This window comes from Thunnus maccoyii, chromosome 4 (assembly GCF_910596095.1).
Source record: "Thunnus maccoyii chromosome 4, fThuMac1.1, whole genome shotgun sequence".
In the NCBI taxonomy this organism is placed as follows: Eukaryota; Metazoa; Chordata; class Actinopteri; order Scombriformes; family Scombridae; genus Thunnus; species Thunnus maccoyii.
In genome coordinates, this window is record NC_056536.1 from 11,646,991 (window position 1) to 11,670,254 (window position 23,264).

Sequence of the window (23,264 nt, forward strand, 5' to 3'; positions counted from 1 at the left end):
ATGTCAAGAAAAGCAATTTTCATGTCAAAAATCAATCCTCAATCCAAGAGAAACACCCAGGTAAATGAATCGTTGTGGAGGGATGATCTAGGATAAAACCTGTGTGGTAACAACTCAAGAGCTGGATATTAAAATATCAAAACATGAGGCTTTTATGATGAAAATGATGTAAAACATATCAGGGTGGATAACAGGGACAGGCTGACAAATCCATCGCGAAGTTAAGATATTGATGACACTTCATACCGAGGTCCAGGTAGGATTACTAAAGCTCCAGTAAACCTACAATAAAGACTATCCAAGCATTTCCTTTGTTACAGGATGATTTCTGACACTAATTTAGACAAAATGCAGTGATGATTCAATCCAAGATAAATATCTAGGGAGGATAAATCCACCAAATCTTTCTGAAAATGTATTCAGGGATTGAGATAGAACTTTTATTTTCCATTCCTTGGTGAGTTTTGACAGGTGAGTAAAGAGACAGGGTGGATATTAAACTGTATCCAGCTTAAATCTGTTATGATGAAAGATCAAAGAAAATAAAGTGCATTTTAAAGTTCTGTCTAGTGGTGAAAGACAGAAAAATCTATGTCAGCAGTTCAAAAAGAGTCCAGGGTCAATATTTTAACTACAGCCAGATATCCAGGTAAGATAACAAGCGAGTCTTCATCAAATGAGTTTTGATGGATAGTTCAAGGAGAAAGAAACAATTGGCTTTTGGATTCAATAAGATTCCTCCATCTTTTTTTTTCCTCTCTCCTTTTTTCTTTCCTTCTCCTTCTCTTCTTCCCATCTGTTCTTCTTCATCAGCCTGCCCTGAGTTATCACCTTCTTCCCCCCTTCCTCCTTCCCTCTCTCCCTTACTCGCAATTTTTGGGCCAAGACATTCCTGTTAATCAGAGAGTCAGCGACCTGAAACCACAGAGGTGTCTGCTCTGTTCTCACATTATACATATGCCTTCCGCCTCCAAATGCTCTCCGTCACTCTGGTAATGAGGTGGAATTACACGTGCGACGTGATTGTGTGTACGTGTGTTGTCTACGCGCATGTGTTTGTGTGTGTAACAAGTCTGAATTACAGTGATGTGGTTGAGAGAACATGACAGAGCTCCACTGAGAGTCGGGATGTAAACCAGGAGAAAAGTCTGTGCTGTATACAGTAACCACAGCTGCACTACCACATACAGTAGTTTACTTTACTGATATGGAAACTTTCTGCACCTGGTTGTTTTTATCCCCTTTCTATCCACAATGCGTTTTACCCATCTGTTAGAGAACATACAGTGAGCCTAAGAATTATATTCATACACAATGACTGTATACTGCATTATAGTAGCTAAATAGGTTTTGGGAAAAATTGTAGTGCCACCCACCTCATGTCTGGAGAACAATGAATCTAAGTAATTTCACAAAATGTTCAGATCTAACAGCAGTAGAGGTGACCACACTGACAAATTGGGCAAATCCATCTACTGTTAAATTAATCATTTTTAATTGATTCCTTTTTGCACAGGAAGCAAATGAAATGATTGGAGTAATATATTCAGTTGTCTCTATATTAGGTATACACAGCTAAAATGAAACAGTCTAATACAACAGCCCTGCTATATATCCTATGAAAGGTACACATTTTGTTTAATGAAACAATTTAATATTTATATACTTATTACATTATTGTTCCTTGGGGTATTTGAGGAATAATCATTTGCATGTTTTTTGGGGATGTAAACAGGAAGTATAACATTGTCATTGATTCAGTGAGTTTGCTAAGAGACACAACTTGAGCCCCATTTTTGTTAGCAAATTGGCTCCATTAAAAGTATACCAAGTTAGCTATTATTAGTTCCTGTTTACAGTGTATCCATGGAAACCCACTGGATTACTTTGATACTGGCAAGTTCTGGAGTTTTATATTTCTATGATTTCTTAGTAGAACTATGGACGTTTATTTGCACATATCAGAAATGATGAGTATCATGTCACGTCTCTCCTTCCGCGCCAATCCTTCATCTCCCTTGTGCCCCCCAGTTTGAAAACCTCTGATTTACAGGATTGAGATCACAGAAGAAATGCTATCAGCATATGAAGGCAAGAAAATATTATGTTTCCTTATAATGTTGCCAAGAAGAGTCATGTATTATGGTTCATTGTGGTCAAAGCAAGTATAGAACCATCACTCACCACTCCTGGTCTTGGATAAGGGACCCTGCCTTCGTAGGCCCCCCACTGGTAGTCAGGGCCCTCTTTATGAGCAAAGGGTCCGTTGAAGGCTTCTCTGATATCAGCCATACGGTAAACACACACTGCAAAACCCTGGAAGACATTACTGTGGAGGAGAGAGGGAGATATTCAGTGTCACAGCTAAATATGTAGACAAATTACTTTATTATTTGGATCACATATTTGACAAGAAATGAAAGCAGATTCAGTTATATTTGCAAGAAAGAGGAACTTGTGAGAAAAAAAGTTTTCCAAAAAATTGGGCACATAACATTCTGGAGTCTAACAGCATTTAACAATATTAGATATCGGTATAGACATCATTCACATGTCGGACAGAAATTTAGCATGTGTGGCGAAGCCTGTAGAGGAGTATGTTGACCCACCGTGGGACACTGTCAATCTTTTTTTTTCCAATTATTTGGGAATAATTCAATTCTCATGACTGTTTTGTTGTAGAGTATATTCTAGAGTAGATAAATAAAGGTATACAGTAAATAATGGTTGTATGTGCGGGCCTGTGTGTGCATGTGTGTTTACCTAATAGTGCTAAAGATTGCATAGACATCAGGGTTCCTCTCATCCTTGGTCCTCAGCAGGAAAACATCCTCTATTTAATGTGAAAAGACAATGCCAGTAAGTGCGTGTGTTCATGTGATGTGCGAATATGATATGATATAACACACACATAACATGTTAAAGTGAAAAACGTATTTCCAACATGGTCCCAAAGTGTTTTTACATGCTGAAGTAAAAATGTCAGTGAAAAGTTCTTTATAAATCTGTGACCCTTTACTGTAAGTAAGTCCTGACCTGACTTCTATGAGCCTCTAACATTTTAAAGCTTGTCGGAAGGCTGTTCCACGTCATTGCATCAGTGTAAAAAAGGAGCTTCTGGCTACATATGCGATATGTTTAAATCATATACTCATAATACTGTGAGTGCAGATCTCACCCAGTTGGTTGAAGTGTGTGTCAATGCCGTGAGGTCCCGGTACAGAACAAACCAGTCTGGCTTTGATGAAGGTACTCCACTTGTTCACCAGCACCCTCTGACCTCCAACATCATTCTGGCAGAAGGACAGAAATACACACAGAAATGTTTTACAGACATATCTATAAAACACAGCTGCATAGTTTTCTGTACACTTCCAGCAGCACATATTTCATTGTTTTGGCTCTGTACTCAGCACACTGAAATAAATCAATACACTGAGGTTTAAGTGCTGATGTTTTTGCTTTAACCCAAAGGCAAGGCAATCAAGAAGTTTTATAGAGACAAATGTGGAATGTTCTTGATTGGTCAAGTCAGCCCCATGACCTCAGAGAAACTGATCAGGTGTATCACCTGCTGAAGTCCAGACTGAAGCCCTTGAAACAATCAAGAAGTGAAGATGGCTGCAGTTGGAGCCAGGTGGAGCACCGGCAGGGAAGACACCGAGTGTCTACTGACGTCTGTGGATTTGATCTAAATATTTAATATGATGAATTTATTTCAGTTTATCCTAATTTATACAATTACTTTTTGTTCCTATTACCCAAATCTTAACATGTGTGTCCTGACTGAACACTTGAAATAGATTCAACTACATGTACACACAATAAGGTTCAAACTAAAGTATGTTTCTCTTGAATAATTTGAAATAAATAAATATATACAGTAATATATACGATGTGGGTGTGCTTTGGTATAGATTACACAGGCATGTTGTAGCGACATGTGTAACAGGGTATGTGTGTGTGTGTCCTTCACTGTCCCTTTTTCATAAAAATTAAAGGACCAGCGTGTAGGATATAGTGATATCTAGCGGTGAGGTTGCAGAATGCAACCAACTGAATACCCCTCCCCTCACCTTCCAAGTGTGTAGGAGAACCTACAGTGGCCGCAAAACTCGCAAAAAAAAGCGAAAGGCCCTCTCTATAACCAGTGTTTGGTTTGTCCATTCTGGGCTACTGTAGAAACATGGCAGTGCAACATAGCGGGCTCTGTGGAAGAGGACCCACTCCCTATGTAGATATAAAGGGCTCAATCTAAGGTAACAAAAACTGAACGATTCTTATTTTCAGGTGATTATACACTAATTAAAACATATGAATATTATATTCAATTTCTGCCAATAGATCCCCCTAATTATTATACACTGGTTCTTTCAGGGAAATCTTCTGCTACGTGTATAAGTGTCTGCATAGGAACATGCACAGACATTTGTATGTGTGTGTGTGTGTAAGGAGGATCAGTGGTGATAATTGCCTTCCTGGGAAGATGCACCACAAGGGAAGTGGTGACAATTATTCAAAATGTATGGAGACAAAATAAAAGGAAAGATGAAGATGAGGAAGACAGACAAAGTGGTGTTTTGATGGTTTACGAGAGATTTCGTCTGAGAAGTTTGTGCAAACTTTTCTGGCACAGTCAAACAGTCTCTACGGAAATCCTTCAGCTGTGTGTGTGAGAGTGTGTTTGTGTGTATTTGCTTGTGTTCTTGCATTCGTACCTGCAATTATGAGTAAAATACACCACACACATGTGGTTTTATAAGACAAATCAATGCGTGAAAGAATGTGAGAGAGCATGCAGAGCAGATGGGGATCATGGTTGGGCAATTTGACAGCTGTGTGTGCTTTGGAAGGAGAAAGGATTCATATCATTCTGAATATCATGATGCCTTCATAGTCCTTTGGGAAAATGTAAAAATATTTGATTGCCCAAAAAGACATTAGTCTCTTCTACAAGATGGCTTGGAACTGTCATAATAGGAGGATAAACCCATAAAACCATTACCTCCTGTCCTGAGAAGTTAATCCTACAGACATTTGTATATGACCATGTAGAAAAAGACCCCTAAATTAAATTACCGTCTCTTCTAGCTCACTGTTTCTTTGTCTTTATGTTCCTCCTATAACCTTCTTCCAGTGGACTTCAGTGGGAGTGTGAATCTATACATCACACGGAGAGGTCTGGCGTAGATTCAAATCTGAGACCCATAACAAATCTACCAAAAAACAAGAAAGCCCAAAAGGACTCCCAGACTTGACCGGATCACAACTCCACAACCTCAGCCTCAAGTGAAACACCTCTGCAGATGTCTCATTCCTAGGACTGGATGTTTGACTGGTGTAATTGTGTAATTCACCTGACCATCTGGCTTCACTCATCCCCATCCGCCAACAAAAAATCTTGATCTTTCTGTGTGCATCTATGTTTACACATGGCTGAGGTCTTTGGATTATTCTGAGGAAGTAGGACTTTGTAGGACGCAGTTTTTCAAATGTAAGTTATAAATGCTTTATGCATCACTAACTGAATTCCCCTCTATTGTAAATCACAAAGTGTTTACAATGGCAAGGATCATCATATTCTCTTTAAGTGGGAAGCTTACTTTTCAACACAAAATTCTGGTGTGATATGTAGACACTGATTGGAAAGCCAGCAGAGGAGACGATGCCAAACTTAACAGTGAAATACAAAACTGCTCGATGCAGTTTTAGAAGCCATAAGATTATGTAATGTCCAAACACCAAATAAATATGCAAGTGTCTCACCGCACACACTCGACCAACGCGCGTGTGTATGGCCCCCTCCCTGTCTCCTGCCTCCGTGGCCTTCTCCGTAAAGAAGAAATACACTTTATCATTGTCTCTGTCGTCATTGTCCGGGATGAGGTGAGCAGCGACGAACTTAGGGTCTGCAGAGGAAGATTGATAAGAAAGGGGTGGATGTGAGAATGAGGCACATGGAAAGAGTCATTGATTTTTTAGGAAATAGCACAGGCCATCAAAATGATTGGTCGTCTTTCTCACAGCAGCAGTGCCTTTCTTATTCATGGTGCTTCTAACAGTAACATTAGACTCTGTAACTTTCTGACTATAAAACAATGTTTTCACTTTCCTGCATGACACTCATTGATGATGATATGCACGTTTTTATTGCTGATCCTCTTCAGTCCTTTCACCTTATATACTTTGAGAACTTTTGTTCTGGTGGCACTCAATATAAAAAGCAGCATAGATGTAGATAACGGCTTGCAGTCTTATCTGCAACAATGTTATTTGTTTTGGTGATCATACCAGTGTCTCAAAATTATGTGTTAATTAAAATATTTTTTAATATTGCATTTTTATCTCATATTTAGACTATTTTTTAATCTCTAACATTTCCCCTTTAGAAAATTTAAGTGATTCAATCAAATTTTATACCAAGGCTTCAGAAAAATACCAATTTCTGTTCAGTCCATCAAAATTGTACAACAGGGACACCTCATTTAGAGAGAGTACAACAACAGTGCTTTGTTTCTTTTTTCATGTGATAAGTGGCTGATAACGGATGATAATACACCACAAGGTGTCCTGATATAGAAAATAACAAACACCTAATTGTCTGTTATTGTTTACTTATCATGTAGTTTGTCTTATTTTCAGTATTGAATGTAACGGATTGATCAAATGGTGAAACCATACCATGAAGAAGTTTATGGTCAGTCTCTGTCCTCATGATTGAGCGATCTCCCATACTCCTGAAGATCACTGAGTCTCTTCCCAGGAAATCTGCCGTCAATCCTGTGTACAACTCCCCACCTTGATAGGGAAGGAGGGGTAGAGCGGGTGAGAGACAGGATGGGTGGTGAGAGATTTATAGAAAGGGTTGTAAGAAAAAAGAGGGAAGAGAAAAGAGCAAAAGCAAAGGAACAGCAGCAATGAAGGAAAAGACATTAGGGACAATAAAATGTTTGGCACAGAAGAACAATAAGGAAATCATGGGTGACAGAGAAAAAATTTTGCGGTTCATGAAAATGAGGCAGAGGAAGGGAAGGAGAGAGGAAATCGTACAAATCCAATACAGAACACGGTGGGAGAGCAATCTGAAACCAAAACTCAAACACACTTGTACTCCTCCACTGAGACCATCAGCAGCTGACTCACTTTCAATTTCAACAACTCAGAAAATTGGTTTTCCTGCAAGTAGAAATAAAATCCTGAATCTTTCCTGTGTCACATTTCTTACATGATCCTCAGAAAAACCGTCTGCGGTCAAGTTATCCGTCATTAAACAAGGCTTGGAAACAGCTCACGACAAAAATCACAACACCTGTCAGATGACAGAATTATGAGATATAGTTTTTCAAATTCAGCTTATTTTTTTAAAGATACAATTGTTTTTAATTTTTCCCAGTATATTGACCAATGTAGAAACTGAATCTGGACACATACTGTTTAAGTCAGTGGTTCTCAAACTTTGTCACATCAAGGACCCCCAAACTGACACAAATAAGACCATGGACCCCCATCTGATAAGATTTTTGCTTTTAGATGTTTTATTACAGAAAGTGTATGAAACCCATGATCAAAATAGTCATACATTGTGTGATGTGTCACTTATGGATGGAATTATAGTGAAAATGAATTATTCCCCTTTTTGCTGGGGACCCCTTGGAACCATCTCAAGGACCCCTGGGGGGCCACTTTGAGAACCACTGGTTTAAGTGATGTCACAGGTGTAAATGAATTTATATCTTTTCTTGCTGCCATAATGGTATTAACACACACACGTCCTTCTGTAACCTAAACAACAGACACACAACACAAAATCAATCGGTATAACATATTTGCAGAAGCAAAGAGAGACACAGTGATGAGTGATGACAGGATCAGGGGAGTTGAGCTTTGTGTATTTTGGGAGAAGATCCTGAAATTGAAGACAAGTCTTAAAGAAGAAAAGGATGAATAGGGCTTTCATTGTCTTTTATTATATCTGTATCTTTTTTTAAAATCTCCTTCTAAATTGTAGTATTTTGGTTTCAACTCAGTTTCAGTTCATTGGTATGCAGCAAAGGTCAAATGGAGCTTAGCGTAAATTCAGGCAAGAAGACTATCTATTACTCATTCATTCATTCTCATTCCTCTCTTTCTCTCTCCTGCTCTCAGATCATCTGATTAGGGGCATTACTCTTAGTTAAATCCAAATCAGATTCAGCCACGATTTCTATCATCCTCTTATGTCTAAGCTGCCAAGCTTTAAATCTGTTCTTCTCTCTGTTGCTGTCATTTCAGTGAGAATCGTCGCGACCCTCCTCCACCCCATTCACCTCCGCTTCATCACATCAGCGCCAGATCTGAGATCACCAGAAGCCTGCTCCTCTTCACATGATCCAGATCTCATCATTCCCTTATTCATCACCACCACCAGTGTCTGGTCTCCATCTACTCTCGCCTTCCCTTCCCCCTTATAAAATGATGACATCACAATGAAGTCTAATCGCCAAAGACGATTCATATTTTCATCTCACACTCCATGCTCAATAAAATTATTGTCACTTGTCCTGATTGAACTATAACCTTTTGGTCATTTATTCACTATTGATCCCTGAGTGGAACATCCACAGAGAGGTCAGAGGTCACGGTCAGAGACAGAGCACAGACCCTGAATATGTTAGTCATTCAGACTCAAGGACAGCCCTGTAACAGGAGCTTGAACTTGAGCCGTCTGGTCATTTTACACAGTCCTGCTGACCTAGAGGCCAACGGATTCATCACTTTCACCAATAACTCTTTTCCACTACAGGAACTTAACAACCCAAAACCTGCATAATCTGAATTAGTTAAAAGTGTGTCCAAACTTTTGACTGGTATTGTACATATGATGTTTTTTTTCCCAAGAGAGAAAACAAGATGTAGCAATGCACTGTTTGGCCATGCTGCCCCGGAAACTCTGAATCAGATACTGAATGAAAAATTGAAATATTGAAACTCTCCCTGCAGTTCTTATGTAACTCATCTCCTGCGGTAGTGATTGTGCTGTTTTCTGTTTTGCTAATCGGAGTACCTTCAGTAGGATGTGGATTTTGTATCATCTCAAGTTCAAGTTTCTTTTATTACCAGACGGCTAGGCTGGTGGAATTAATTAATTTAACCTCCTGATCAGTGCTGGAATTTAGGTTCAAGAACTTGCCTCCAAAACGGGGGAGTACAGTGGAAACAAAAGCAGAACCCGTGACAATGGCTACACTGTAAGTCACGGGTTGTTAAATTCCTGTAATGGAAAAGGCCTACATGGAGAGTGAGTGACAGTGAAACTGGTGCAGGTGAACAAACCTCACAGAAATTACAATGCTTTCCCAGCATGTAGAATTTACAACATTATGTCTTCTTAACTTTCTTTCTCTTTATATCTGTCAGTTTTTCTACTAAGAACTTATGCAGGCCTGATGCTATTCCTCAGCAGCTTTCTGTGTATTGTTCTGTATCTATGTGTCCACTGTTTAATCTACTGAGGTCCGACCTACAGAGTATTTGGCTCTAATCTAACATTTTCCTGCCAATACAATGAACTGTGAGACAAATTCTGAAAGCATACAGCTGCAGAGAGGAAGGTTGGACAGAGGGATGCATGCACACACACACACGCACACACTCTCAGCAGCTCTAAGGATTGTCTGTCACTGGTATAAATCAGTGTTATTTCACAAGCTAAATAACTAATGACATTCAGAGAGAAACACCCAGAATTATTTAACAGGTCAGCACACCTCCAGCGCGTGTGTGTGTGTGTGTTCCTAGTTGCTGTCTGCAGGGCTATTATCATTTCTAAACATAGCAGCACTCTGTGCAGAGAGGTGAAAGGTGCAGAAACAGATTTTGTGTTTGGCATTTTAAATAACTAGATGTGGCAGAAAAAGAATGCTTCGGAAACTGCAACGTTAATTTGACAGCTTTGTCACAGGAGGTCAAAATTGACATTCTGTTATTAAAGGCATACTATGCAGGATTTTCCTAAGACTATTGTATAGACTTATACAAAACTAATCCTTCTCAATCATCACTTATGACCCTCCAGAACTGTGTTGCAATGTATGTATCTACAGACCTTCCCTCTGCCTGCATTTTCTTCTTTTCTTATCTCCTCTACTGGTCTGTGTGTCTGTTTGTGTGTCTGCAATGACGGCACCTTCCCACAGGGTTGTGCAGAGTTGTGAGTGTGTTTATTTGTGCTTCAGAATGTAACCGTTGTGAAACAGTCAGAAATTAATGTTGTATTTATCTGATTCACGGCTTTGTTCTCAATATCGCCGCTCCCTCTCTTCATTCACTATCTAGCTTGCTCAACCATCTCTGTTCTCTCTTTCTTTCGTTCTGGTGTTGTTGAGCTGGGGAGGACGGGCCATCTTTGAATGTTGTGTTTACGAATAGCAACCAAATAATCCTGCATAGTATGCCTTTAAACACTTTGTGCCAAGGGGTTAGGATAAAACACCCACCTCTTTGTTTTACCTTTTTGGTTCCTCTATCATCAGTGTTTGAAGTTATTTCAATAAAATGTATTGATATTAAGTCAAATTGTAACTGGTTCCCTGTCCATATTAGCTCCATAAGCCACTTTAAAAATGGTTTAGAAATACAGGGAAAATGATATGGGACATACCACTGAAGGTGCTAGCAAAGGGGAGGCTGGGGTCGTGTGGAACCTTCCCTCGTCCATTCTCCACATTCATAGGGTCCATAGTGAACACATGCTGTGGAAGAAAGAGACACATGGAGGGTTAGGTGAGGCCAAGGTGTCACGATGAAAACAGTGAGTATGCTTTTTTTTCTATGAGGCAATCTTTGTTCCTATGAAACTGGAATGACTGACAGATATTATTGTTCACTGCATTTAATAAAGATTATTAAGACTAATTGCTCTTCCTAAATTGTTGTTCACTAGTTTTGTCCCTGATCTTGGAGTAAAAGAATCCACCCTGATATTTTGTGCAAATTCAACAATTGCAGTGGTATTGACTGTGAATTACAATGTACTTCAGACTATAGACTTAAAATGTTTAACTGGATAGATTTGTGCTTTTTTTAATCACTCCCTCCCCAACCATTTTTTTTCACACTCTAGGAACACGCTCCACCATCACATATTGTCACACAGACGAACCAACACAGATCCTTTATGAGAGGTAAATATCACTAAAAGTCATTCTTCTGCCTCTCTGTTCTATTGTGCATTGTGAATGGGGACATGAGCTAATTTCAGTTTCATCCTGTGTTTCCGATTAATTTGTCCTTCCACTGAACTCTGTGTCTGTCTGAGAACTTAGACACTGTCTGAGAAACGAGGAAATGCAGGATCAGTATCGTTTCCAGAGTTTCCCACCCTGTTCCCAGACTAGATCGACCCTGAGCACTGAGCCGTATACTGAGGAGCCAGCAGGGTAATTAAAGGAAGTGCATAACACTGTTATCAAATAAAAATACACTTAAAATACAAATTTTATCAACAGAAAAACACTGCTTAAAGTTAAGATGGCAACAGGTTCCATGAACTTAGGGTCATAAAGCTCAATAAACATACTCTGTGCAGTAACTGATCATAAATAGTCATAATCTATGATATTTCCATTTAAAAATATTCCCACTCTGTCTTGCCATCTGATAACAGCTTACTGGTAGCTGAAACAACACCCTATTCATTAAATCTTTTTAATTTGCTTTGAGAAGAGTCTGGTGTCAGGTGTTTTTTTTTTCCTGGGAAAAATATTTGGCTGCACAATGGGTGATGTGGTTTATGCTGTCAGCAACAGTAACAGTAGACTGTTTGGAAAAATACCAGGGAGTACTCAACACTTGTGCTCTTAGCAAAGAAAATGTCTCCAAAATTAAAAAAAGATTTTATGGATCACCATTTTACATCAAACTGCAGTCTGGAGAGGGACTAAGGAAGCAATTAAAACAACATAGTGGCTCTTTCTTCTTCATTCGCTAGTTAGTCAAGTTCACCTGACGAACACTGGCTACATCCTTGGATTGTGAGACTTGGTGGGTCAAAACAGGGTCACTGTGGACAAGAAACCTTTTGTTTTATCCCTTCTACTCCCACTTCAATGGCATCAGTGTACCAGGCCGCCAGAGCAGCCAAGGTCTGATCAGTTTGAATCCAGCGTGCTCGACTTTCCAGGCTAAAAAAGGAATGGAAAGCAACAGGACCTACAGAAAGACCTTGTGTTTGATTCAAGTCCATATTCCTGATTTAAGTGTCCTCACAGTGAACTCTGTGTCTCACTCTTTGTTCCTCTAATAGACAATGGAGTATTGTTACTGGGAGGGTTAGTCCCCGACTGAACAGATCACAGGGGAGATGATGACATTGAAGTCACTGTAAGAAGCACGGGGGACAATACGCACACCCATGGACATTAAGTTCGGTACGTGCACCAACACTCCTTCATGCAATAACACGTGCTGAGTAACATGCGTGTAGCAAATTGCTACTGTCAGAAACAAAGGAAAACTTATATATATACTGGCATATCCAACAGATCTTAGGAAATAAGGAGAGACAGTTCATTTTTTATTCAATCCAGATGAAGCTTTTTGTTCATAAAGAGGTTTGAATGAGTTTTACAGGTGTCAAAGTGAACACGTACAGACCACCAGCACACACAACGCTTATACACACACTCACAAGTAATAATATTTGAGATGATGGGGGATAAATAAAAAGTGTTGTGAAAAAAAGCAGCAAAAAAACACTTTATTTCTTCCAGTTCTTTATATCAGTATGATTTCAGAGGATTTAATTTGTCCTTCTCACTTGACTTTATGCAAGGTATGATTATTTATTCATTCATTTTAAAGTTGTACCACATGTGCTTTTTTTTTTCCAAAATGAGAAATACATCATTTGGCAAAAGTGGTACAGAACTGTACCAAAAGATGAATCCCTTGCTAGTAGAAGATGACAGATTTAGTGTAGAAATGAGTCTTCTTCTGAATCATACAGATACTGAACAATAAAAATGTCTTTCGTAGAAGTAATATATACTGTATATATAATTTTGTTCATTTTGTTGCCCAGTAAACATTTTCCCTGGTTTCTTCCATCCGTTTCGTCACTATTCTTCTCTCTTTATCTTGAATTTCCATCTGTTTTCTGCTCCCCATTACTTTTTCTGCTGAGGTCTTTTAGCTCACTCGTTAGTCATCCTTATTCCTTATTCAGCACCTCTTCGCTCTCTTGTTACTGAAGTTAACATCACTGCATTTCTAAATCCACCATCTGAGTGTGTGTGTGTGCATGTTTGTGCACCTCTGTGCCCAATTTTTCACTGCGCACTTGTGCATCCTATTTGCAAGAGAGTGTGCGTGATTGGTGTGGTTTGTGTGTGCGTTTGTCTGTGTTATCTCATTATGATCCAGAGGAATGGTTTGGCTGCCTCTGCAGCTGATTAGACTGTCAGAGTCACTTTGGCCAAACTCCGCCAAGACAAATACACACAAGTGCTGCGATACAGAACGAGCGAGACATCCAGGCCACTTTGTAGTCAGCTGTGCCAAGCAAAATACATCAGGACTCCCACTGCAAAACCATTTAGACAAGAGACTACTGACACACACACACACACACACACACATACAAATACCTGCACATTTGTGTCATTTCACTTGTGAGAACCTTCATTTATTTTATTCGGTCACTAACCTCCACCCTATTCATTATATAACCTTGCCCTTTAACAAAACACTAGCTGCAATCTTTGTCCTACATCAACCACCTTAAAGTGAGACTATATAAATTTTAAAAAGAAATGACACACTTTTCCTCATACAAATGAAAAATCGGAATTTATTAGCAATGTAACACCACCTTGATCAATTTTCATACAATCAGGAGTGTTGCTGCTACAGCTTTACTTGGTCTGGTGTGACCACTAATTTAAGGTTATGAAGCTAATGTTAACAAACTTTAGATACAACTGTATACAACTGTCTGTGCTAGCATACTAACATTTACCATTATCCCCTAATCGTCACTTTTGGCTACAGTGGCCATTGCTAACACAGTTACATAGTCTCATTTTAAAGGAACAATCCACCCTAAAACACTAAAAACAACTATTAAACAGCAAGAGATCTTTTTATCATTAGTTCTTAAGAATCAAAGAGCTTCTTTGGGCTTCGTCCCAGACTCATTATGTTACAACGATGCAAGGAGAAATCCACTGTACTGTACGCTGCAGATGCCAGTTACTGACAGCAGCCTTACAATGCAATACACTGACAAGACAGGGTTGCATTTTTACATTTAAGACCTGACTTGCTTTGTCTCTGAACCGGAAACATTTATCTCGCTCTTGTTATTGGATTGTCAAACCAGTGGCTGAGTACAACCATTCCACAAGATTATTTGTGGTTTGTTAGAAGGCATTCTGCAAAATGTCGGACATAGAAGCACATAATCTATAGGCTAAGAAACCAAAAATAAAATTTTTACGCCCTTGAATACACTCAGCATGTAAGACTGAAATGCAGTAACATGTAATATCTCACATGGGATTTTCTTTTTAACAGAGGTGGAAGAACTGGTGATTTATTTTCCTTGTCTTTCCGTCTTTGTGAAGACATTTGGTCCTATCAGTGTAAGAAAAAAAATAATACAGTGCAAGCAGGAGGGACAGGAGTAAAAAAAATACACTTTCAGGTTTAATCATATCATACCACCCAGTCACAAAACAGCTTCTTGGCTGCTGTTTCTGTCTCTGTCCTATCCCTCTTCCTCTGTCCTACTGAGTTAAACAAAGCAGACATCCACCTTTTGTCCTCCGCTTCTTCCAGCCTTTCATCTTCATCTCCATCTTCCTCCCCACTTGTCCTCCCTCACTGCACATATTTTGATGTTAAGTAGAGGTTGATGCTACATGAGCATATAAACTACTACAAAAACTAACAGGGGCTGCCCTTTTAAGTTTCACGATGTGGATCATCATTTTATCTGGGTTTTATCTTGGATGTCTCATGGATCTTTTAAGTTGTCCGTGTGACAAGTTGGCTACACATTATAGTAGCTGCACACAGTTTATAATAAAAAAAAAAAAAGGTTAAATGTCTCACAAAGTCTACCTTTTGGACTCCAAGCTTCTTACAGGCAACTTGGCAAACCAACAGACTTCATCTGATTTTATGTTGTGTTTGGCCTTTTCCTCCCTGTCCAGTCAAATAATGACTGGGCTCCCTCTCTCAGCACTCACCTCTCACTCTAGCAAAAGCATGAGAAGCTCGCTTTCTGATTACATCTGTCTTTGCTTTTCGCTCAACACTGTTCTCTAATTTGTTTTTCAGTTTTTATTTGTTTCGATCCTGTTTTCATCTCCATCCCAAGAGCTCTTATCTTCATCTCATTGAAGGGAAGACTGAAAGAGAAGGACGCAGCGGTTATAAGAGAGGAACAGAGAGGGAGCATAAGATGAAAGTTGGAAGAAGAAAATGAAAGAGAGGAGAGAAAAGATGGAGATGAAGTAGAGAAAGAGGGACAGAAAGAGAGAGACAAGAGCTGATTAAGAGTTATGATGATCATTACAGAGAACATTTGATATGAAATGCCAAGTAAAAGGACAAGTAAAGGAGCAAAAAAAGATCAAAAAGAAAAAAGTAGTAAAATAGCCTGAAAGAGGCTTCATTCATCTCCAGTTTTTAGAGCTTTGATCCAAAGGCAACATACATGGGAAAAATAAAAGGGTGATTTATGGTGCTTTCAATCTTCTCAGTCCACTTTTCTATCCACATAAATGATGTATTATTTGCCATGCTGAAGAGCTTTTTTCTCTCTTGACTTAAGAGGTGTCTTATGTGTTGTAGCATTTAGTTACTCAGCAAATTATGTTCTAAGTGCCAAAAAGCAGAATATGAAGTAAAAGTGGGCTTTTAAAAATATATACGGTATATAAAAAATATTTTTTTAAAAAATCCAAAATGCTTCTAAGGTTGTTTATGTGTTCTCGTGTGTGTACAGCTTTGACTCTTCTTTCCAGTTTTGTCAGTTGTTGTCACATTTCTATAAATGTCTGCTTTGCTCAGTGTGTGTGTGGATCTGTGTCTTTCCACATATTTGCTTTTATATATATTTGTTTATATGCGCATGTCTTTCATCATGTTTTTTTGTGTGTTTCTGTCTATATCTCTGCATATTTATACGTTAAAGTGCGTGTCATTTGTTTGGTTTGACTGTGTGTGTGTTCACGTATGTGCGTGTGGTCTGGTTCTCTGTATGTCGTCACTGTAGTGCGGTGGTTTATTTTCACATCTATGACACTGCTCAGGCAGCGGTGTCACTCACCATGGGGACTCCTGTGAGTGTGTGTGTGTGTGTGTGCGGATGACAGAGTGAATGAGGAAGAAACACATGGACTCAAGACACATATTAGGTTCATCTAGTATTTTTTTTAGGACTTAAGATGCACATCTATATGAGGATAAAATTTATGTGAACATTGTCTATAATCCATAGCAATGGTGACACATTTCTACAGTTAACTACAACATATTGTGAGCTTTTCCCGATTGGCCAGATGAAATTCAAGCTTATTGCTCAACAGTGTCAAAGTGGTTTTGGTGGTCCTGAAATCTTACCACAACCTCAGAGGAATGTGAAAACTCCCCTCTATCATGTGCGTATGACAATAGGTGGTTGCCAATCTCTGAATAAAAGCATGAAATAAAGTTAAGATTAGCTGACACTTAAGAACAATAACAGCTTGTCCTATATCAATATTTTTTTCAAAACATTGACAGTACAATAGCCTCTTTCTTCACTTAAACATAGCTGATGTAAAATGAACCTAACTTACATTTCTAACAACATTTGAGAGGTTTAGCGTAAAATCTGTGTGACAGTTAGATGGCAACATAAGACAGAGAGAGGTGGCATGAGAGAGACACGAAGAGTATGTGTATGTCTGCCCTAACTGAGATGAAACACCTAGGAGGTCAAAGGTCATCCCACCCAGAGTCCGGTCAGATGGCTCGCAGCCTCGGTTCCCTCGAGAGGTCAGATAAACAGATGGGTGTGTGTTCTCCACCAGTTAACGATTGGTTAAATAAATGGACAGGCTCCCTGTGGTGTCGTCCATTCAGACAGACTACCTGAAGGGAAACAGTGTGGTCTGAGTGATGCTGATCAGACACATACGAGCTGGAGAACAGCTGGTATCTTAACATCAGTCAGTACAGCTGAGGTGGTCTGAGTTTTAACACACATACAGCTGACACAATCCAGGAGTCAGTTCATACACACCTGGGCATGCACAGATACACACACAAACACACCATCTCCCCATCACAAACACATACATCCACATTTCCTGGGGTGACTAAAACAAATGCAGCAATGTTTGCACAGAGGGATGCACCATTTTTACCATCATAAACTAGTCAACAACGAGGTTTAACTCAGAAATTACAACTTTGCCATTTGCAAACATGGCTAACAATCCTTTGTTTTTGAAGGTTGAGGGTTGTCTGAGCAAATTTGCTTCAACGTGTGCAAGTGAAATGCACTGCAAACCTCAAGTAACAGCGTTGAACCATCAATAAAATTAGATTTGAATTTCAAAAACTGTCTTGTTTTGTGCTTGGCTAGATGAATCACTGCAAAAAAAAAGACAAAAACAAAAGTAAGACTAAGTTTGCAAGCGTTTGCAGCAAATCCACTGTCCACACAGGTGAGTTTTACAAGACAAAGTGTGCACTAAGTGTGTTTTCGTTTGTTTGAATTTAAAATAGCTGTTTGTGGTGCATTTCAGCTACAGATGTCTGTAAATGGGGTTTGACTGGTTGCCGACAAGAGCTGTGATAAATTGTCTCTGGATAAAAGTTCCTGTGTCCCCACAAGGTCTGAGGATTTAAACAGATGACCTACGATTCCTAACAAGGCTGCTCAGTTCTTTAGTCCAGTACCACCCTTTAGTGATTCTGCTGAATTGATTTTGTGTGTCCAGTTTTAGTTTTCCTTGTTCTCAACCATGCAGACCACTGTATATTGTTACTGGGCTCAGAGTTATTTAGTAATAGCAGTGTTTTTCTTGAAGGCCATAAAACCCAGTCTTCAAAAAACACACTGAGGATGACAGATTGAGAGGGAGGCAGAAAATGGACAAAACACACGCTGTGATGAGCACCTAAATCCAGAAGAAAAAAACAAAAGTTCTGTAGTACACCTTCCGTACTTTATGTGCACACATAAGCCACACAATCCACCACATACACATTACTCCCACTAAAAGGTTGGCACTCTCCCACCACAATGTCTCATTTCCCTTCCACAGCTTTTTGCCAGCATCCAGCTTTCCACTCTCCTCTTGCCCAGTTTGACCCCCTCCTGCTGGGCCCGGCAGGGCGGCCCACGGGGCTGTGATCTGGAGGACCGCCGTGAAACAGCGAGCTGAGAGTCTGTCTTAATGGCTCCATTCATTGATTCTTGTCTTTCAAATGGTTCCAAGTGTGAGACATTTCAGAAGGTCCCACGAGCTGAGTGGCTGCATGGAGAGCCAGTCTGTGCAGTTGAAAAGATGTATAGAGGGTCTAATGCTGCAGCTGAGTAGCCCGACAGAAAAACTCATGGCATAGCTGCCTGCTGAGGCTTAACCTTGAACCCAGGGGATCTGAGCACAGAGCAGGCCAGTCTGGGCTGAGGATTTCTAAAAAGAACATTTTGGCACCAACCACATTTGTTCCATTAGACTGGTTTCCTCCACAGGACCATTTGGAGGCCACCCAGTAATCCCTTATCATCTCATATGTACATTATTTTATATATATAAATATATCTTTAAATAGACTTTCCCATTGTTAATACACAGTTTTGTATTAACCAATCATCAGCTGAGATTTACTTAAGTAAGTGTTAATTTCAATTTAACTTTCAATTTATCAATTCAGCATCAACTTGTCTGGTGTCACTGAGTAATATTTCATATTAGCATAAAATCAAATATCAGTCAAATAAAGAATGTAATGTTATGATTACAGAAAATTATATCTTAACTGAGTTTTTTTAGCCTCTTTTACCCAATTGTTTTGGTTTTCAGCCATGCACATTTACCTTGCACTAATCTTGTCATACACTATTAATCCATAAGCAATTTTTTTCCCAGGGGTTTGTGAAGACCAACACTGAGCTAAAATGAGAGTCAGTACTGGACTTACATTTATTGGATGGACAGAAGCACAATGAATGGCTCTGCTCACTAGATGTGTGTAACAAGTTAGAGTATAGTCAGAAATAGCTTTATGCAGCTTCAGCAATAACCATCAGTTTTTTGATTAAATCAATGTCTGTAGTAATCAACATTTCTTAATAATCTAGAATTATCATTATTATTATCGCGCTCTCAGTTGAGATTGATATTTAATCTATAGTTGTGTACAGTTAACGCAGCTTGAGACAGTAATTGTAATATATTGAGTAGCCTTATATCATTGGACATGCTAAAGGGTGTGACTGTTGTAAAATTCAACTTATAGTCAGTTAAACTGAGCTAAACTGCACAATCCAAACTGAAAAGTCCTTTTAATGGCTACAAAGTGCATAAAAAGTGCATATAATTTACTGTTTCCAAACATTTCTTTTAGGAAATGGAGAGAGAGTGCCGCGGTTCAGCATGCATACAATAAAATATGAGTCTTACACAACTGTGACAGCTGTATATCACAGAGTTTTCCTCATAAACACCAGCTGGTTGTTATTTTTTTGCATGTAGTTGCCAACACAAAGGATATATGTGTTTTTGTGTCTGTTTGTGAGTGTATGTGTGTATTTGTCTGTCTAGTGTATGAGTGTGTTTTTGTAAATGAGTGACTGGTGTACTGAGACATTCCTCCTCTCACTTTGTAGACCCCCACAGTTCTCCCCAGCAGCCCCCCCCCGACACACACACACACACACATACACACACCGCGTATCGTCACCCCAGCTTACCTCTCCTCTGTGTCCCACATAGATGAAGGTACACATCGGCTGAAAGGCTCCAGTGCCACAGGCCAAGAGGTGAGTGCGGTTGTAGGGCTGAAGAAGGCGGACAAAGTTGGCACACTCCGTCTGAAAAACAGAGATACACGCACATTAATGAAAACCTTGTATCTCAACAGAATATGTGAAAAGATATAAAATATGTTGAAACAAATGTTTTGCAATGTCCACCTGAATACAAAGTTTATCTCTTACACACGTACACACACACAACAGGGATAGCCAGTTAAATAAATCAAAATACACAGTGCGATAATAATGGTCCTCCAAATGCAGATAAGATGATTTTTTTTAGGGTTTTGAAGAGAACAAAATGATTTCTTAACAAGGCTTATTGATCCCACATGTTGGTAATAAGGGCCAAGGAAAGAGCTTTATTAGATGAAATGTGATAGCCTCAGTGTCCCGCACAGGCCTCGTATATCTGAATTTTGGATTTCAGCCAGAGACATGCTGATGTTGTAGAACAAGTTTCATCACATACGGGTCAGAGGAATTTTGTCAAGAAGTTTTTTTAAAACATCAGAAATGTCTGGGTGCCAATGCGAAAACGTAATGGATAATTTCTTTTGTTTTTTGTGGAGGAGTAAGGAATATCAAGACACCGTAAATCTGAATTTGACTCACAGATTTTACAAAGAAAGGAAGACAGAAATAGACTACTACTACTTTATAAAGCACACACTTAACTGGAAACAAAGTGTGAAAGGCCAGACACAGACACTCAAACAGCCATAAGAGAGAGAACAAAAGAAGTGGTGACAGAGGAAATCGGTATCAAGTCTACAGGAAGCAGAGGGCACGACAACTTCCTTCTTCCTGTCTGTAACAACAGCAGCTGACAAAACGAGTGTCAGCTGAGAAGGAAGGGATCGGCCGAGTGTCATTCTCTCAAGTTAACAAGGTCAAACTCATATCTGCACAATGAGTGTCTGATGTGTATTTGTGTATTCACCCAATACTGAATGAGATACAAGTTTGTTTGCCCTGTTTTTGCATTTGTGCGTTATGCATCTGCATGTCTCTTCACGATTAATGAGCACGAACATCTGCACGAGTGCTGGTCCTCTTGTGTTTTTACAAGTGCATATATTGTGTGTGAATGTATCTTGTAAAACTGTCATTTTGCGTTTGTGTGTGGCCCGCATCCCGCTAAAAGTCGTGGTGAGAGACTCAAACGTTGCTGATCATTTCCTTGAGTGCTTTGCGGCAATGCAGACCTGATGTAAACTATGTCACTGTGGTACAAGAAATAGTTTACATCATCCTGTCGCCCTTCACCGCTGAGTTATTTCTCCACCTAAATAAAACCAGGCCAGTAATAAACTAAACAGAAACATACTTGTAGTAAGGAGGCTTTCAATAAATCTCAATTTGCCGCTAATTATTCAGTGTACACAAAAAACAACACAAAAATCTGATTTTTAAATATGCCAGTGGATTTTTGTTGAGGGAGAGGGGGTATCAAAGAACAGATTTGGCATGATTTTAAAAGGATTTCTGACTCGCCAAATTATTAACCCCAAATTAATGTTGGATGGCTTTGCGCCTGATAAAACAGTGCAGAATTTATCTCCAGCCTACTGGAATAATATCCTCAGGGGAGAAAATGAAAGGCTGGGCTTATGCCTCTACGTTCTTATGGAAGATATATGAGGTCTAAGAGAGTCTACCAAGTGGACGGAGAATGAATAGAAATCTGTCTCTACTTTGTTTCCGTTCTACTACTCAGGGACTCGTCGTGAAGAGTGTGGCCTCAGAGAGCAAAGAGTGCAATGAAATGTTGAAAACAAGGAAATATGCCTGAGCTTTCCCATTCTGGGATTTTGGGTTTTACATATCTGTGTGGTCTTATTGAGATTAAGTGGCAATAAAGGGCATGCTGTTAAACAGAAAACGAAGTGGTTTATTACTAAATCTGGTTTGGTCTCTTTGGGAATAGTCTTAACATCTAGCCAGGATTGAAAATGAGGAGATTTAATCATTGCCTGAATAGTTAGGGTCAAGGCTGTTGAGTGGAAACAAAAGCTCACAATGTTCATTTATTAACCTTTGATTACCAAGGGAAGGTTGGTTGACCATAAATATTCTTTCCCAGCAGTACCCTGCTGCTCATTCACACAGTTCAAACTTTGAAGCTGCCCACAAAAACCACAGTTTTGTGTCTTGAGGGTTAAAAAAGGTATGTATAGCATTTTAAATATCAAATCATTACCACATTCACTCTGAGACATAAGTGTTATTAACATAAACAAACATGAACATTGCCAACAGCACTGGCGGTCTTTACAGTGTGCACTACAAAGTCTGATTTCTCATGAAATCCGCTGTGCAAAGTGTAATGCTTTTTATGTGCACAACAGGAGGGCGCTGTGTTTCTAGGGCAAACAAAGCACTGTACTGCTGATCCAGTCCAGTGGATGGATTTAAACTTTATTTGACAACTGACTACCTGGATAAGAAATATATAGACCTTCCTAACATGTTTCGGTAATTGAAAGAAAAAAAAACTTGGGCTGAAGAAGCAGAAATGGTGACTCCAGGCAGCACGAATGGAGATTTCCTCATGACAGAAAGAAACACGGTTCATGGTGACATGTGGTCTTTATTTTTGAGACACATGAGCAGTAGCAGTGCCACGGGATACAAATCATTTCAATCATGGCCTGATTTGTTTGCACTAAGTATAACACGGAATCACAATTTGGCAATGACATATTAAATGTTTAAATAAGCTCCACAAAGAAGCAGTCAAGAAAATTTGCTCGAGGGAGTGGGATATGTTTCTTATACTATTTCTTCTCCAAGTTTGTCCTGGGTGAGCCAAGAATTCTGAACCTTCAACCTCATTGTCACATGCGTGTTATATTTTGGGGAATTTAAAGGTGTTTGCAACAAAAATTTAACGGTAGCAGCCAAAATAATGCATTGATGTATTGCAGGTGAAAGATAAAAAATTTACTCTAGAAGGAATTCTTATTGATATACCATGTAAGAAACTATTAACTAGCAGATCATTTTCTTATCTGCACATATTTTTCTACATGCAAATGGATTTTTGTTTTTAATTTTGAATGAAACCTCAACCATCAGCAACCGAGCATTAGCGTCATATTTAATAAAGCATCATTTTGGCAAAACTTGGGTTGTTTTTTTATTGTTTTTACTCCAACAGTGGTGCTTGCATGTTTTAATTGGTGAATGTTTGGGCCAACAGTGAATTGCAGCTTTGAAAATTCTACTTGACAGGATTTTACTT

At 39.2% G+C, this 23,264-nt stretch overlaps 1 protein-coding gene across 2 annotated transcripts in view; it reads right to left on the reverse strand.

Moving 5' to 3' along the window:
• sema3bl (sema domain, immunoglobulin domain (Ig), short basic domain, secreted, (semaphorin) 3bl) overlaps positions 1-23,264 on the reverse strand; it is a 71,342-nt gene that overhangs the window by 13,200 nt on the left and 34,878 nt on the right. For both annotated transcript variants that reach the window (XM_042408872.1, XM_042408873.1), the window contains exons 4-10: positions 19,955-20,074; positions 10,640-10,730; positions 6,682-6,798; positions 5,767-5,909; positions 3,179-3,293; positions 2,764-2,833; positions 2,185-2,329 (exon numbers count right to left, since the gene is read on the reverse strand). In XM_042408872.1, the coding sequence (XP_042264806.1) occupies positions 2,185-2,329; positions 2,764-2,833; positions 3,179-3,293; positions 5,767-5,909; positions 6,682-6,798; positions 10,640-10,730; positions 19,955-20,074 (801 nt within the window). The remainder of the gene's footprint in view (positions 1-2,184; positions 2,330-2,763; positions 2,834-3,178; positions 3,294-5,766; positions 5,910-6,681; positions 6,799-10,639; positions 10,731-19,954; positions 20,075-23,264) is intronic.